At 38.4% G+C, this 12,902-nt stretch overlaps 1 protein-coding gene across 3 annotated transcripts; it reads left to right on the top strand.

Annotated features, from left to right (window-relative positions):
• Window positions 1-1,911: 1,911 nt before the first annotated feature.
• Window positions 1,912-12,387, top strand: LOC139635929 (ribosomal protein S6 kinase beta-2-like). 3 transcript variants are annotated; one of them, XM_071503508.1, is made up of 17 exons: window positions 1,912-2,135; window positions 2,233-2,303; window positions 3,022-3,076; window positions 3,394-3,431; window positions 3,553-3,667; window positions 4,571-4,639; window positions 4,844-4,991; window positions 5,246-5,303; window positions 5,455-5,555; window positions 7,467-7,557; window positions 7,855-7,945; window positions 9,349-9,456; window positions 9,623-9,685; window positions 10,334-10,411; window positions 10,699-10,806; window positions 10,986-11,098; window positions 11,357-12,387. In XM_071503508.1, exons 3-17 carry the CDS (start codon window positions 3,023-3,025, stop codon window positions 11,532-11,534), a joined length of 1,413 nt encoding a protein of 470 aa, XP_071359609.1. In that variant the 5' UTR covers window positions 1,912-2,135; window positions 2,233-2,303; window position 3,022; the 3' UTR covers window positions 11,535-12,387. The 3 variants fall into 3 exon arrangements, with proteins under 3 accessions (XP_071359609.1, XP_071359608.1, XP_071359610.1); XM_071503507.1 differs by having other exon boundaries at window positions 1,912-2,303; XM_071503509.1 differs by lacking the exon at window positions 2,233-2,303 and having other exon boundaries at window positions 1,926-2,135.
• The last annotated feature ends 515 nt before the right edge of the window (window positions 12,388-12,902 follow it).

Genomic DNA, 12,902 nt, shown 5'->3' with positions numbered 1-12,902 from the left:
CCACAAAAACAGCTTCTTCCCATCTGCTATCAGCCTTATCAAAAAGGCTAGAGAGCCCCACTGTCACTGATCCCCCTGATCCCCAATTGCACCAATCACCAGCACAAATTCCTTGTATGTGGAAACATACTTGGCAATAAAACCGATTCTGATTCTGATTCTGATTCTGATATCAGAGCAGGTTTAGGCAGGGTGCTTCAACAATGGACTCTGTTTTAAACTTAGACCTGGATATAAAAAAGGCAATAGCAAATAAAGAAGCACTAGTGGCAGTATTTATAGACATTGAAAAAGCTTATGACATGCTATGGAGGGAAGGATTATTAATTAGGTTGTACAATGCAGGAGTAAGACGAAGAATGTTTAATTAGATAAAAAATGTTTTATGCAATAGGTCAATGTTGGTATGCTCCCAACAGGTTAGAGTTGGAAGCGAACTCTCTGAGGAGCTAGAAGTGGAGAATGGTACCCCCCAGGGAAGTGTGATTTGCCCTGTCCTTTTCAACATATCAATGTAAATGGCATATTTAGTGAAGTGCTAAATGATTTTGGTCTGTCATTATTTGCAGATGATGGGGCAATATGTAAACGGGGAAGAAACCTTACTTATGTTTTTAGCCAAATTCAGAAAAGTCTAAATGAAGTGGCTGAGTGGGGAGGATTCAGAATCTCAATAGATAAAACAAAATACATGGTATTTGGATATAAAAAGAAACTGCCAAAGGAAAGTCTGATGATTTAAAATCACACCCTGGAAAGGGTTAAGACATTTAAGTTACTTGTTACTTGGAATGTGGCTAGATTAAAGAATGACATGGAGAACTCTTATAGAGAAGACTGTGCTAAAATGTGGGAAAATAATAAATTGTCTAAGGTGCTTGTCAGGGTCCGATTTGGGGGCTGACAGAAACACTTGGCGATGACTTATAGAGCAATGATACAATCCTGTATTGATGATTATGACTAAAATATTTGATGAAAATAAAAGGATATGACAATCAAGTTCCAGCAAAAGCTCTTTTAAATCAGCACTGGGAGTTCATGGGAAGGGCAAAAAGGACCGTACCAAATTTTGGAAATAATTTGAAATCTAATTCCCCAGTTAAGAATCCAAAAAGACAAGACGATATCAGATCAAACATCAGTATTCACGGTGGAGATGCTGGCAGTATTATAGGCACTTTGGTGGGTGGAGGACAATAAACCAAAGTATTCAGTTATATACAGTGATTCAGCAGCAATCTTGACTGCAATAAAAGGAGGAAAGAAATATTAGAAATATTTCAAACTTTGTATAGAATCAATAAAGAGGGGTGTGAGGTGGGTTTTATTTGGGTACCAGTGCACATGGGTGTAGAGGGGAATGAGGCACCCAGCAAGAGGACATTGGAATGCATATACAACTTCGATTGCCAGAATATTCCTCAGCAGTTAAGTTAGTCAAAAAATTGTGGCAGAATTAATGGGAGAAATAAAACAAGGGAAAGTTCTATTTCAATATTCAAGAAAGAGTAAGGGAAAATTATAATAATTTTGGCTGTAAAAGGAGGGACTCGGTTGTCATAACCATGATGAAGCTTGGGCACTGTGGGCTTAGAAGTGGGCTGGCTCTGACTGGGAAGCACCCAGATGGAAAGTGTAAATGTGGAGAAATAGAGACTGTGAAACATGTCATCATCCAAGTACTCATTACAATGGAGGAAGCTTTTCAGAGATGTGGAAGCATCTGGAGAGACTGTTTTCAATATATGCACGTTGTTCAACCTGGAGGAATGGACTAAAATGAAAAAACTATTGGAATATCTACATTCAATTGAACTTTATAAAAAAATATAATTGAGTCTCAACTGGAGTACTTGAAGCAAACAGCAGAGGGCAGCAATATGTCACTGAAGCGTCTAGACGCATCAAATCGAAGAAGAATAGCAACAACCACAACACAAATCGGCACGAAGGTTTCAGGTTGATATAGGAGCATGTAGGGAACCTAAACACCGCTGTGTGTTGTTACGGGTTAGTTGGCGGAAGTGTAACTAGACCAATGACAGCCACAGCTGTTGGCGTTTGAATTACAGCTTTATTTTTTCGGACTCCAGACTGAAATAAGGAACCACCGGATGTAGGAGCGTTACCAGGTGAAAGGCTAGTTAGCATTAGCATTAGCTAGCTATTTGTCAAACCAGCGGTTAACCTCGGTTGTAAACGAGATAATATGTCATTTAATATCGTCAGCCAGTTGTAACCAGTGTGAGATTTTTCGGGAAGAAGTAACACCCCAATAAGCTTGCCGACCAATTGTGGGAGTAAGTCATCTCTTTGACACCTAAACATTTGCTGACACGGTCACTCACATGTTGTTTTGGTTGCCATCTGACTCACTAGCATGCTAACGTAAGAACTTAAGGTACCATCTTAAATCATTTGAAACCGAGACGTCTGTGATAGCAGTTTGCGTTACGTGAAGCTACACAATTTCAGACAAGAACACAGAAACGATTGTCACGGTTTGTTGTAACCACAAGGATGTAGCTGTGCCATGTTTTGCTCAAACAGCTGCATGGTGGAAGCTAGGCTAACGTTACGTCTTAAGTGGGCCAAGTTATTTGCGTTTTGACTCACTCAGACTACAAGCTGCTCCCATGTTGATTATTAAACGACGGTTTTTCATTTTGGTCAGTTACAATAGTTAGGCCATTCTGTGGTCCAGTGACTCCATTGTTCCCTATGAATGACTTAAGGTATCCCAGAATTTCCTAATGCACAGAAAGACAATATTAATTGTTAATGACCACATTTATATTTTCCTGGAAAAAAAGGTAATTGCAGCAATTCTCTTCCACATTGTTGACTAAGAGCAGACATGTGGGCTGCTGTAGTGCTCTTGTAATGTTCACTTTTCTGCTGACAAGAATAAAACATATGTTTAACTTGAAGAGCAAAATGACATTCCTCATTGAGGTAAAAATATGAGCCTCTAGATAAATGAAACACTACAGATTGATTGTATTATCTCTCTTTCAGGATGGCAGGAGTGTTTGACATTGACTTGGAGACTGAAGACATCAGTGATACAGAGGTTTGCATCCCATGATCATTGATAAGATTACAGTTGATCACATAGATAACTGCAATACAACAGGATGAAATGAGAAAATTGAATTTCCCCCATTACTTTATAATTGTTTTCTTGCGTTTGTAAGATAAGATGTCATTTGAATAGGTTGAATAGGCTATTTTGTAATTAAGATAGTGATAATTATGAAAAGAATGTGGCTCTGTATGAGTTTAAGATTGTGAAGTTTAACCAGATTTTTTTTAAAACACAATTACTGTTATTACTATTGTAATAAGAGGGTTACTCTTTTTGTTGTTGTTGTTGTTCCTCATCTGTAGGATGATGTCTGTGACTTCACAATGACAGTACCAGAGAAGTAAGTAGAATTTAATATTATTAAATCTTACACAAATACCCTGATGTTCTTCAATATACAAATATACAGTGGCATCCAACCCACTGTATACTTTGTTTTACTTTCTCATCCTTTATCCTAGTGTTCAGACGGAAGAGGTGGAGTTGACAAGTGAGAGTGTCAACAGAGACAGTGAGAGAGTCGGACCAGACTGCTTTGAGCTTCTCACTGTGCTGGGAAAAGGAGCCTATGGCAAGGTGTGTGTGTGTGTGCGTACACGCACACTGGCATATACACATTTTAAAAGTGAAAAGTGAATCTTTTTCTATCAAGAGACTTTTTTCCTTGTATTTTTATTTACGATACCTTCTGCAGATACCTCTGCATCTGGAAAGTCTGGATCTGTCACTGCAAGCCACCTAATATTTGACTCTGAGCACCAAGGGTGTGGGGACCCTATTCTAATTGTAGGATTATTCTTAACTGAAATTAATTGCCTTTTTGAGGGCCTTACCATGCTCAAAAACTTATGAAACTTTGCACATACATCAGGCCTGGTGAACATTTACGTATTTTATGGGTATTGCGCATGGGTATGGCAAAATGGCTCAATAGCGCCACCTAGAAAATTTAAACGAGGCACTACTCGTCCAGTGTTTCACCTACATGTGCGAAATGTTTGTAGTTGTTTGTTTTGTTATTTACAGAACTGCAATGCAAAATAAATGTGCAGCATTTCCATACAGGCTCTCTCTCTCCCTCTCTCAACCCAACTGGTTGAGACAGATTGCCCCCTACCATAAATTGGGTTCAAGGTTTTTACCTGTTAAAAAGGAGTTTTTCCTCCCCACTGTTGCCAAGTGCTTGCTCATTGGGAATGTTGGGTTTCTGTAAATTCTAAAGATTACGGTCAAGACCTGTTCTATAAGAAAAGCGCCCTAAGGTAACTTCTGCTAAGATTTGGTTATATAACTGCTCAGAGTAATAATCCCAGAACACGACTGTAAATGTGCTGTAATAGGTTTTGATGTTAAATGTTACTACATAAAGCACCACGTAAAATATCTCATTTGGTATAGTCCCAATCTTAGTTACTTTTTAAAAGACACCACTGACTTTTTTTGTATGATTTTATTTTAATGAAAAATGTCTACTTTAAGGTTTTCCAAGTGAGGAAGGTTCAAGGTGCCCAGATAGGGAAGATATTTGCCATGAAGGTCCTGAAAAAGGTACTTGGACACAATGTAAAGCTTTCTCCTGAGACACAAGTTCTAGTACGTGTATTATATGAAGGTGTTCCTCCATTCATCTTTCTGCTCTATTACTTACTTATCTGCCTTTCATTTCCGTTCTTCCATGTTTTTGTCCTTCCTTCCTTGCTGCCTCCCTTTTATCCTCCCTTCCTTTCCCTCTCTCAACATGTTTGTTTGAAGGCTAAGATAGTGTGTAATGCTAAAGACACAGCCCATACACGAGCAGAGCGGGAGATCCTGGAGACAGTGAGACACCCGTTCATCGTGGATCTGCTCTATGCCTTCCAGACTGGGGGAAAGCTCTACCTCATACTTGAGTGTCTAAGTGGTAAGACAGAGGTACTGAGGATGGATGAGGGGGATAAAGACAAAGGAGGAGGGACAGATGCCATAGACAACCTCTAGTACATGTGCACATACCTTATCAAATCTCTTCATTTTTAGCATTTATGGCAACAGTTTTTTTGATTGGATAGCAGGGAAGATATAGAGGGAGAATAGAGAGAATGAATAGAGATATGAAGGAATGTACTGGAGGAAAATTCTCTAATGGCACTACTCTCTGCTATTGTTGATCAACAGGAGGGGAGCTATTCATGCAGCTGGAGAAGGAGGGAATCTTCATGGAGGACACTGCTTGGTAAGAATGGCTTCTTCTCAGCTCAATGTTTGCACATTATCTGTAATTTAGAGTTTTTATAGCTTTGTCATGGTGATGACATTGAATTGTTTGTGGAAATGATTTCTAATGTTTAATTTACATCTTGGACTTAAATAAATTCTGTGTGTAGTTTTTATCTAGGAGAGATAACGTTGGCCCTAGGTCACCTCCATTCTAACGGGATTATTTACAGAGATCTCAAACCTGAAAACATCATGCTTAATCACCAAGGTAACACATCCGTTTGTGTCTAAAGAAACTAGATAGAAGACCTTTACTGCCTCAAAATGCAGAATGAACAATTTTTCATCTGAGTGGAGCTGCTGAAAATGCAAAATGTGAAAAATGTAAATAAAAATGGAATGCGATGATGTGCATATCATGTAAACCAATGTTTAATTGAATATAGAACAAAGACAACATATCAAATGTTGAAACTGAGAAATTTTATTGTTTGCTCAATTTGGATTTGATGCCAGCAACATGTTTCAAATAAGTTGGTACAGGGGCATGTTTAACACTGTGTTGCATCACCTAAACATTTGGGAACTGAGGAGATCAGTTGCTGGAGTTTTGAAAGTGAAATGTTGTCCCACTCTTGCCTTTTATAGGATTTCAACTGCTAAACAGTTCGCGGTCACCTTTGTCGTATTTTTAATTTCATGATGCACCAAATGTTTTCAGTGGGTGACAGATCTGGACTGCAGGCAGGCCAGTTTAGCTTTATATTAGCTTTAGTTTTGCTTTATACTACAGAGCCATACTGTTGTAATATGCTCAGAATGCGGTTTGGCATTGCTCAGCATCTTGCTGAAATATGCAAGGCCTTCTTTGAAAAATATGTCTGGATGGTAGCTTATGTTTCTCCAAAACCTGTATATACTGTACCATTCAGCATTAATGGTACCTTCCCATATATGCAAGCTACCCAAGCTATGGGCACTAATGCACCCCCATACCATCATGGATGCTGGCTTTTGAACTGTGCACTGATAACAAGCTGGATGGTCCCTCTCCTCTGTAGCCCAGAGGATGCGGTGTCCATGATTTCCAAAAAATTTGAAAATTTCTTTTTTTTTTTTTAAATGTACTTTTTTGGGCTTTTTGGGCCTTTATTATTTGACATGACAGTGGAGACTGACAGGAAAAGGGGTAGAGAGAGGGGAATGACATGTAGGAAAGAGTCGGGCTGCTCAGGAGTCGAACCGGTGACTTGCGCTCACGTGGTACGTGCCCCAACCACTTGGCTAGCGGGTCACCCCAAGAATTAGAAATTTTGATTCATCAGACCACAGGACAGTTTTCCATTTTCCCTCTAAACCATCTTAAATGAGCTTGGGCCCAGAGAAGTCGGCGATGTTTCTGGATCATGTTTAGATATGTTTTCTTCTTTGTATGGCAGAATTTCAACCTGCATTTGTGCATGCAGCGAAGAATTGTGTTCACAGACAATGGTTTTCAGAAGTGTTCCTGAGCCCATGCAGTGATTTCCACTATAGAATTGTGTCTGTTTTTAATGCAGTGGCACCTGAGGACCCGAAGATCATGGCCATCTAATGCTGGTTTTCGGCCTTGTCCCTTGCACACAGATTTCTCTGGATTCTCTGAACCTTTTAATATTACGAACCATAGATGTTGAAATTCCCAAATTCTTTGCAGTTTCATGTTGTGGAACATTATTCTTAAACTGTTGCACTATTTGCCCATGCAGTCTTTCACAGAGAAGTGAATCTCTCCCCATCTTCACTGCACAGAGAGTGTGCCTCTCTTCTTATACCCATCATCTTACTGACCTGTTGCCAGTTAACCTGATTAGTTGTGAGCTATTCAACCAGATGTTATTTTTAGCATTACACAACTTTTCCAGTCTTTTGTTGCCCCGGCCCTAACTTTTTAAAAAACATATTTCTGGTATCAAATTCAAATTTAGCATATATTTTTCATTAAACAATACAATTTCAGCATTTCAACATTTGATATGTTGTCTTTGTTCTGGGTGGGTTTACATGATATGCAAATCATTTTATTCTGCTTTTGTTTACATTTTACACAGTGTCCCCAACTTTTTTGGGTTGTAATATAAATTTAGGCTTACACATAAACCATTGGTGTTATTTCAATATGTTTTTTCTCTATTTAAAGGACACATCAAGCTAACTGACTTTGGCCTCTGTAAAGAATCAATTCATGATGGAGCAGTCACACACACCTTCTGTGGCACCATAGAATACATGTGGGTAACACTGCACTTACTCTCATAGACATACCCTAGACACTCACTCTGTAGCTTTTTAACACCTTTGTGACCACATGTAAAACAGGATGCTGCTTTTTTTCCTCTCCATCAAACATTCTATGAGAACATGTGTTATCTTGCTGTTGGTTCTGTAGGTCTTCTTTTGATATGCAAGAGGTTGTAATATCATTTACAAACTTGGGAGCATTAAAGCAGAATGGTGTAATGCAAGCTGTAAATGTATCATGAAATTTGTGTATGTCTTCCATCTCTGTATGTCATCCTCTCTTCCAGGGCTCCAGAGATCCTGACCAGGTCCGGTCACAACAGAGCAGTAGACTGGTGGAGCCTTGGGGCCCTGATGTACGATATGATGACCGGATCGGTAAGCTAGAACTGTGAAAGAGAACAGTTACTAATTATGAGAAAACTATGTAAGGAGATGGTTATGGGTTGTTGTACTTTTCAGTTTTTATCCTTTAATCTGATATTGCTGGAGAGGATCTTACTCCATGTCTCCCTACTGTACTCACTACCTCTAAAGGGAGGTGTCCTACGAGAAAGATGAGGGCTCAGATCACTCCAGTTTGCTCCTCTTACTGAAGGCTTTAGGTAGCCTAACAGACTGAATAAAGAGTGTCCCCCTAGTTTGAATCTCAGCTCAGCAGCTTGTATCAATGATTTCATTCTTCTGGCCTGTTTGCTTGGGGCAAGTTGGAAATAAGACTGACCGGTGAGTTAAAGAAAAGCATTTAGTGACCGACCAGCTCTATTACTGACTCGCTGATTACTTGCCTTCTACTCCTGAATCTTCCAGAATCCTCAAAATGTTTTTCAGATCTCAGTCAGACTGTAGAAATTGAGGCAGAAATAATGAGACATGGAGTGCTTTGGCCTCAAAATGCCCTGAAGTCAAGCAATTTATTGAGGGAAAGAGTCAGACTGTAAGGCAAGAAAGAGAATAACAGCTCCGACCTAGACCTAGAAACCACCCCTTGATGGGATCACACCTGCCCTGACACACGATGTTGATGTTCCAAACCATGAGCCATAAGCACTCATCTAACTCATGGCTCAGTATGTAACTCATGGTTAGTATTAGGACAATGCATAGATAACATCTATGTAATTTACATTATTACATGAGTATTCAGTACTTATGGGTGGATTAACACCCATCTTCGAACTTGCCTTCACTTTGATCTCAACTATACACATGTAAAGTTTTGTAACAATATCTTCCACCTATTTTATTGGGACAAAATCTGTTCACAGACAGACATAAACACCTGCCAAAGTACTCAAAACTGCTACTGTGAGAGTTCCTGCTTAGTAAGTGTCTCCAGGACCACATATTGTCATGATGACACACACAGACTCTCAGGGTCACAGCTGGTAAAGGCTCCTTTGACTATCTGTACAATCTTCAACTAAAGTAAAAAAAAACAAATTAAAATAAAACCAATGTCATATTCAATCCAGATGACTTGTACAGCTGCTCTGATCCCTAATACAAGTGTTTAGTTCTTGTTTGATACCTTATTTTAACTGATATCAACAGCATCATGTGTTATGGGTGTATTTTGCTGTTGCCAAAGTCTAATATGGCAACAGCAAAATATACCCATTTAATGTTGAGTCATGGATTACCAAACACTGCTTGTTAGAGATGCTTTTCATCCATACTGTGATGGATGTACATCATACATATCTATTTACAGAAGAGAAAAACCAGTAATTTTGATCTCCTTTATTAGCCACTGACTCCCTCCTCTGATTTTCTGCCAGCCTCCATTCACAGCTGAAAACAGGAAGAAAACCATTGATAAGATCTTGAAGTGTAAACTCAATCTCCCCCCATATCTTACCATTGATGCCCGGGATCTCATCAAGAAGGTTTGTAACACACACAGAAAAATGTATTACTATAATTATTTTCTTGGTTTGAATCCTCATTAGAAACAATATTTTGAAAATGGATTCACTATTCTCTAAATCAAATAAGTGATTATTTCACTAAGGCTATCATTAATCTTTATAGTGACGTGTCATCTATTTTCAGCTGTTGAAGAAGAATCCAGCCCAGAGACTTGGCTCAAATAATGCAGACTGTGCAGATATCCAGGTAACTAACTGCAGTAACTTTCTACCTGACTTTAATATGGTTTCCCTATGAGTGTAAAATGCATGCGTGAAGCCACATGAGACATACTGAAAATGTGACAGTTCAAAATAATATCCCCAGGTGGAATGCTGTATATCATCAAGTAGAAATGCAATGTAAAACAAATCAAACAGGTAGCAGACAGGAAAAGTGGTAACATGCTTGCCACAGATACACTGTACCGTGTCAACTGCCATTTAAAGGATTTACAGTATATAGTTTTGAGAGGACAGTGATAAGTATTGTCTGCTTTAAGGTGATGAAAAGGTGCAAATTGAGTAGAAAAGTCCACTATTAAAGGATAATATTGAAATGCTGCCCAATTGTAAGCAAAGCTAGAACTTGTAAAATAAGAGGCAGGGGGTACATCCCAGTAACATTATTTCATCACTCCATACTCCACAGTCCTCACTTGACCTGGGAATCATTTTGGTCCCATCTTGAAGCCATAATTTCGGATACATGGGATTATCCTTTGAGGAAGTCTTTGATACAGACACACTGTGGATAGTATAAATACAGAATACATGCTTTTTTAAAATGTGTTTAAACATTCAAACATATAGAAAAAGAACAACAAAACAGAAAAAGCCTTTTGTTCCTCTGCAGAAGCATCCGTTCTTCAAGCACATTAACTGGGATGAGCTGTTGAACAAGAGAGTGGAGCCGCCATACAAGCCACAGCTGGTAAGTAATCAGTTTTGTGTCCATTATGTTATCAAACAGCTTGTTAAATTCATATTATGCTTTTTATTCTGCACTAGTAGACCGAATTCAACAAAGTTTTTTTTCATATCCTCCTTTTTTCTCATCTTCCTTGTTTTTTAACTACCACTAATTGTACATCCCTTTCATTTTTCAAAGCAAAGACAGTGCTCCTTCATATCTTCACATACCTTAATAAGCCTTATTTTTTTCTTTCAATTACTATCTTTTGTCTTTAACGTTGCTTTCCCCTGTCTGTCTCTCTGTAGCTGTCAGATGAGGATGTGAGCCAGTTTGACACCAGGTTTACCAGACAGACACCAGTGGACAGTCCAGATGACACCTCACTCAGCCACAGTGCAGAGCTAGCCTTTGCTGTGAGATACACTTTCTTACCAGACATTTTAAAAGTTTATATGTAGGCTTTAGAAACCACAGTCATCTGGAAATGAAACCTTACTTTCATTTCAGGTAGTGAGTCAGTCAGTTTAGCGAGGATGCCAGAATTAATGTATCTGTATCTGTCCATGATGTAAGAGTGACTATTTTGCATCAGGGTTTTACCTACGTGGCTCCATCAGTGCTAGAGAGTCTAAAAGAAGGCTTCTCATTTGAACCCCGAACACGACCTGTACGCCGACACAACAGCAGCCCGCACACACCCATCAGGTAACGCAAAAAAACATAAAATCATATGTATGTATTGATTAATACATTAGAAGCAATCGGTCTTAACTAAGTGTGCCAGTGGCTCTCTTTAATTGTGAAAGATTTTAAAATGTTTTTACCGTTGTTTTCTATATTACCCAAAAACCTGATTCCAAGCCAATCAAATGTGACCTACAATTTCTTATATATAATTTCTGGAATGTTGCTAAAAAACCTAGAAGATGCATAAAAATTATAAATAATTTCATTTATCTTCAGTCCCTTGAAATTTTCTCCTGCTGGACCATTCAAGTCCAGCATTGAAAGAGAGCCAGACCTTTTCCCTCCCACCTCTCCACCGGCAGCTCCAGTTCCTGTGCCACTGGAAAATGGAGCTGCCAGTCAGCCGATCAGGACCCCTGCAAGGAACAAGAAGCAGAAGGGACATCGGAGATGAGGAAGAAATATTCAAAGAGCTAGCCTAGGCTGCAAAACTTTGGTCAGATTAATATTTTCGATAGTGTACAGGAAGTGTGTTTTGTTTTTTCTGGTATCATGCTTTTTTTGAATTGGTTCAACAGTCCCTGAAAAGCCAAAAGCTATCAGTTTGCTTTTTCAGTCATATTTGTCTTAGAAAATTAATACAGATACAGTACTACTTGAGGCTTACTGTCCAACTCTTCCTGTTTGTAATAATGACTGTCTTCAGGTAGATCACTCACCCAAATTTCACTGGATCAATGTGGAATTTTCATGCTTTTACTTAAACTAGATTGAAGAACCTCAGTTTCATCAATGTTCTCAGATGGGCACTGGTTATTGTGTACAGCTTCTGAATATTTGCACCTGTAGTTCTGTCACACTTTGGCATTAATATATGGAAAATAAATTAATATATGTAATACTATTCTCTAAAAATAACACAGAAAGAGGGCAATAGACTACCTGATTTTTCTTCACTAACTTCCCTAAATGCATCATGAGCTGCCAAGGTCAGGTTTTTGTATGTAGTATGCTTACAGTCAAGGGAAGCTATGATGTAATTACTTCATCAGAGTGTGTTCAAATAGGTCAATTAGAAAACTGATGAAAGATCATTTGATTGGAGTATGATTTTTTTTTTTTTTTCATTAAGGTTGAAATGTGAAAGTGACCCTCAGCTGTCAGGTTTGACCACCTCAATTTCAACTTGGTTGCACACCTTAAAGTAGTAAGATTATGTTGTATTGGGATGGGACTATATCATATAGGAATCTACTGAATGATTGCTACATCGCACCTAAGATAATTATATTGATTGATGCCAGGTGTGAGCTGTAGTGAACATTTCTGTCTAAAAATATGGCAACTTTCTTCAGTGTTTCTTCATGTCTACTGCCAAAGGTTTTCACAACTGCTATTGTCATATTGTACAAACCTCACTCACAAAGGGACCAGAGAGCACTTAATGAGGGAAATACTGTATATATTTATTTGGATCAATAAGAAGTTTTCACATAAAACATAATCAGTACAATGGTACAGTCAAAGCAGGCTGTTGAAAGTGGTGCTCTCAGAAAACATTATAATCTTGTATAAAAAGAGTATTTTGACTTACTGAATGAACCTATTTTTACACAACAAAATCTAGGTAAAATAGTATTTAAAAAAAAATAAATAAATAAAAAGAATTTAGATCCTAGATATTTTGAAGTGCTTGATTATCATCGCCTGACATACCCACTAAGTGAAACCCTTAGTCAGACCGTGGATGGATCACAGAAAAGTTATGAAGTAAATTTAATGCCAAAAATCTTTCAGCAATTTATGATTTTTTTTCTTTTAA

The sequence above is a fragment of the Trachinotus anak genome, unplaced genomic scaffold (genome assembly GCF_046630095.1).
Source record: "Trachinotus anak isolate AG129_WGS33_773 ecotype Australia unplaced genomic scaffold, CSIRO_AGI_Tana_v1 ptg000019l, whole genome shotgun sequence".
NCBI classification, from domain to species: domain Eukaryota; kingdom Metazoa; phylum Chordata; class Actinopteri; order Carangiformes; family Carangidae; genus Trachinotus; species Trachinotus anak.
Note: the sequence above shows the minus strand (reverse complement) of the source record. Positions and strands in the feature narration are given on the sequence as shown.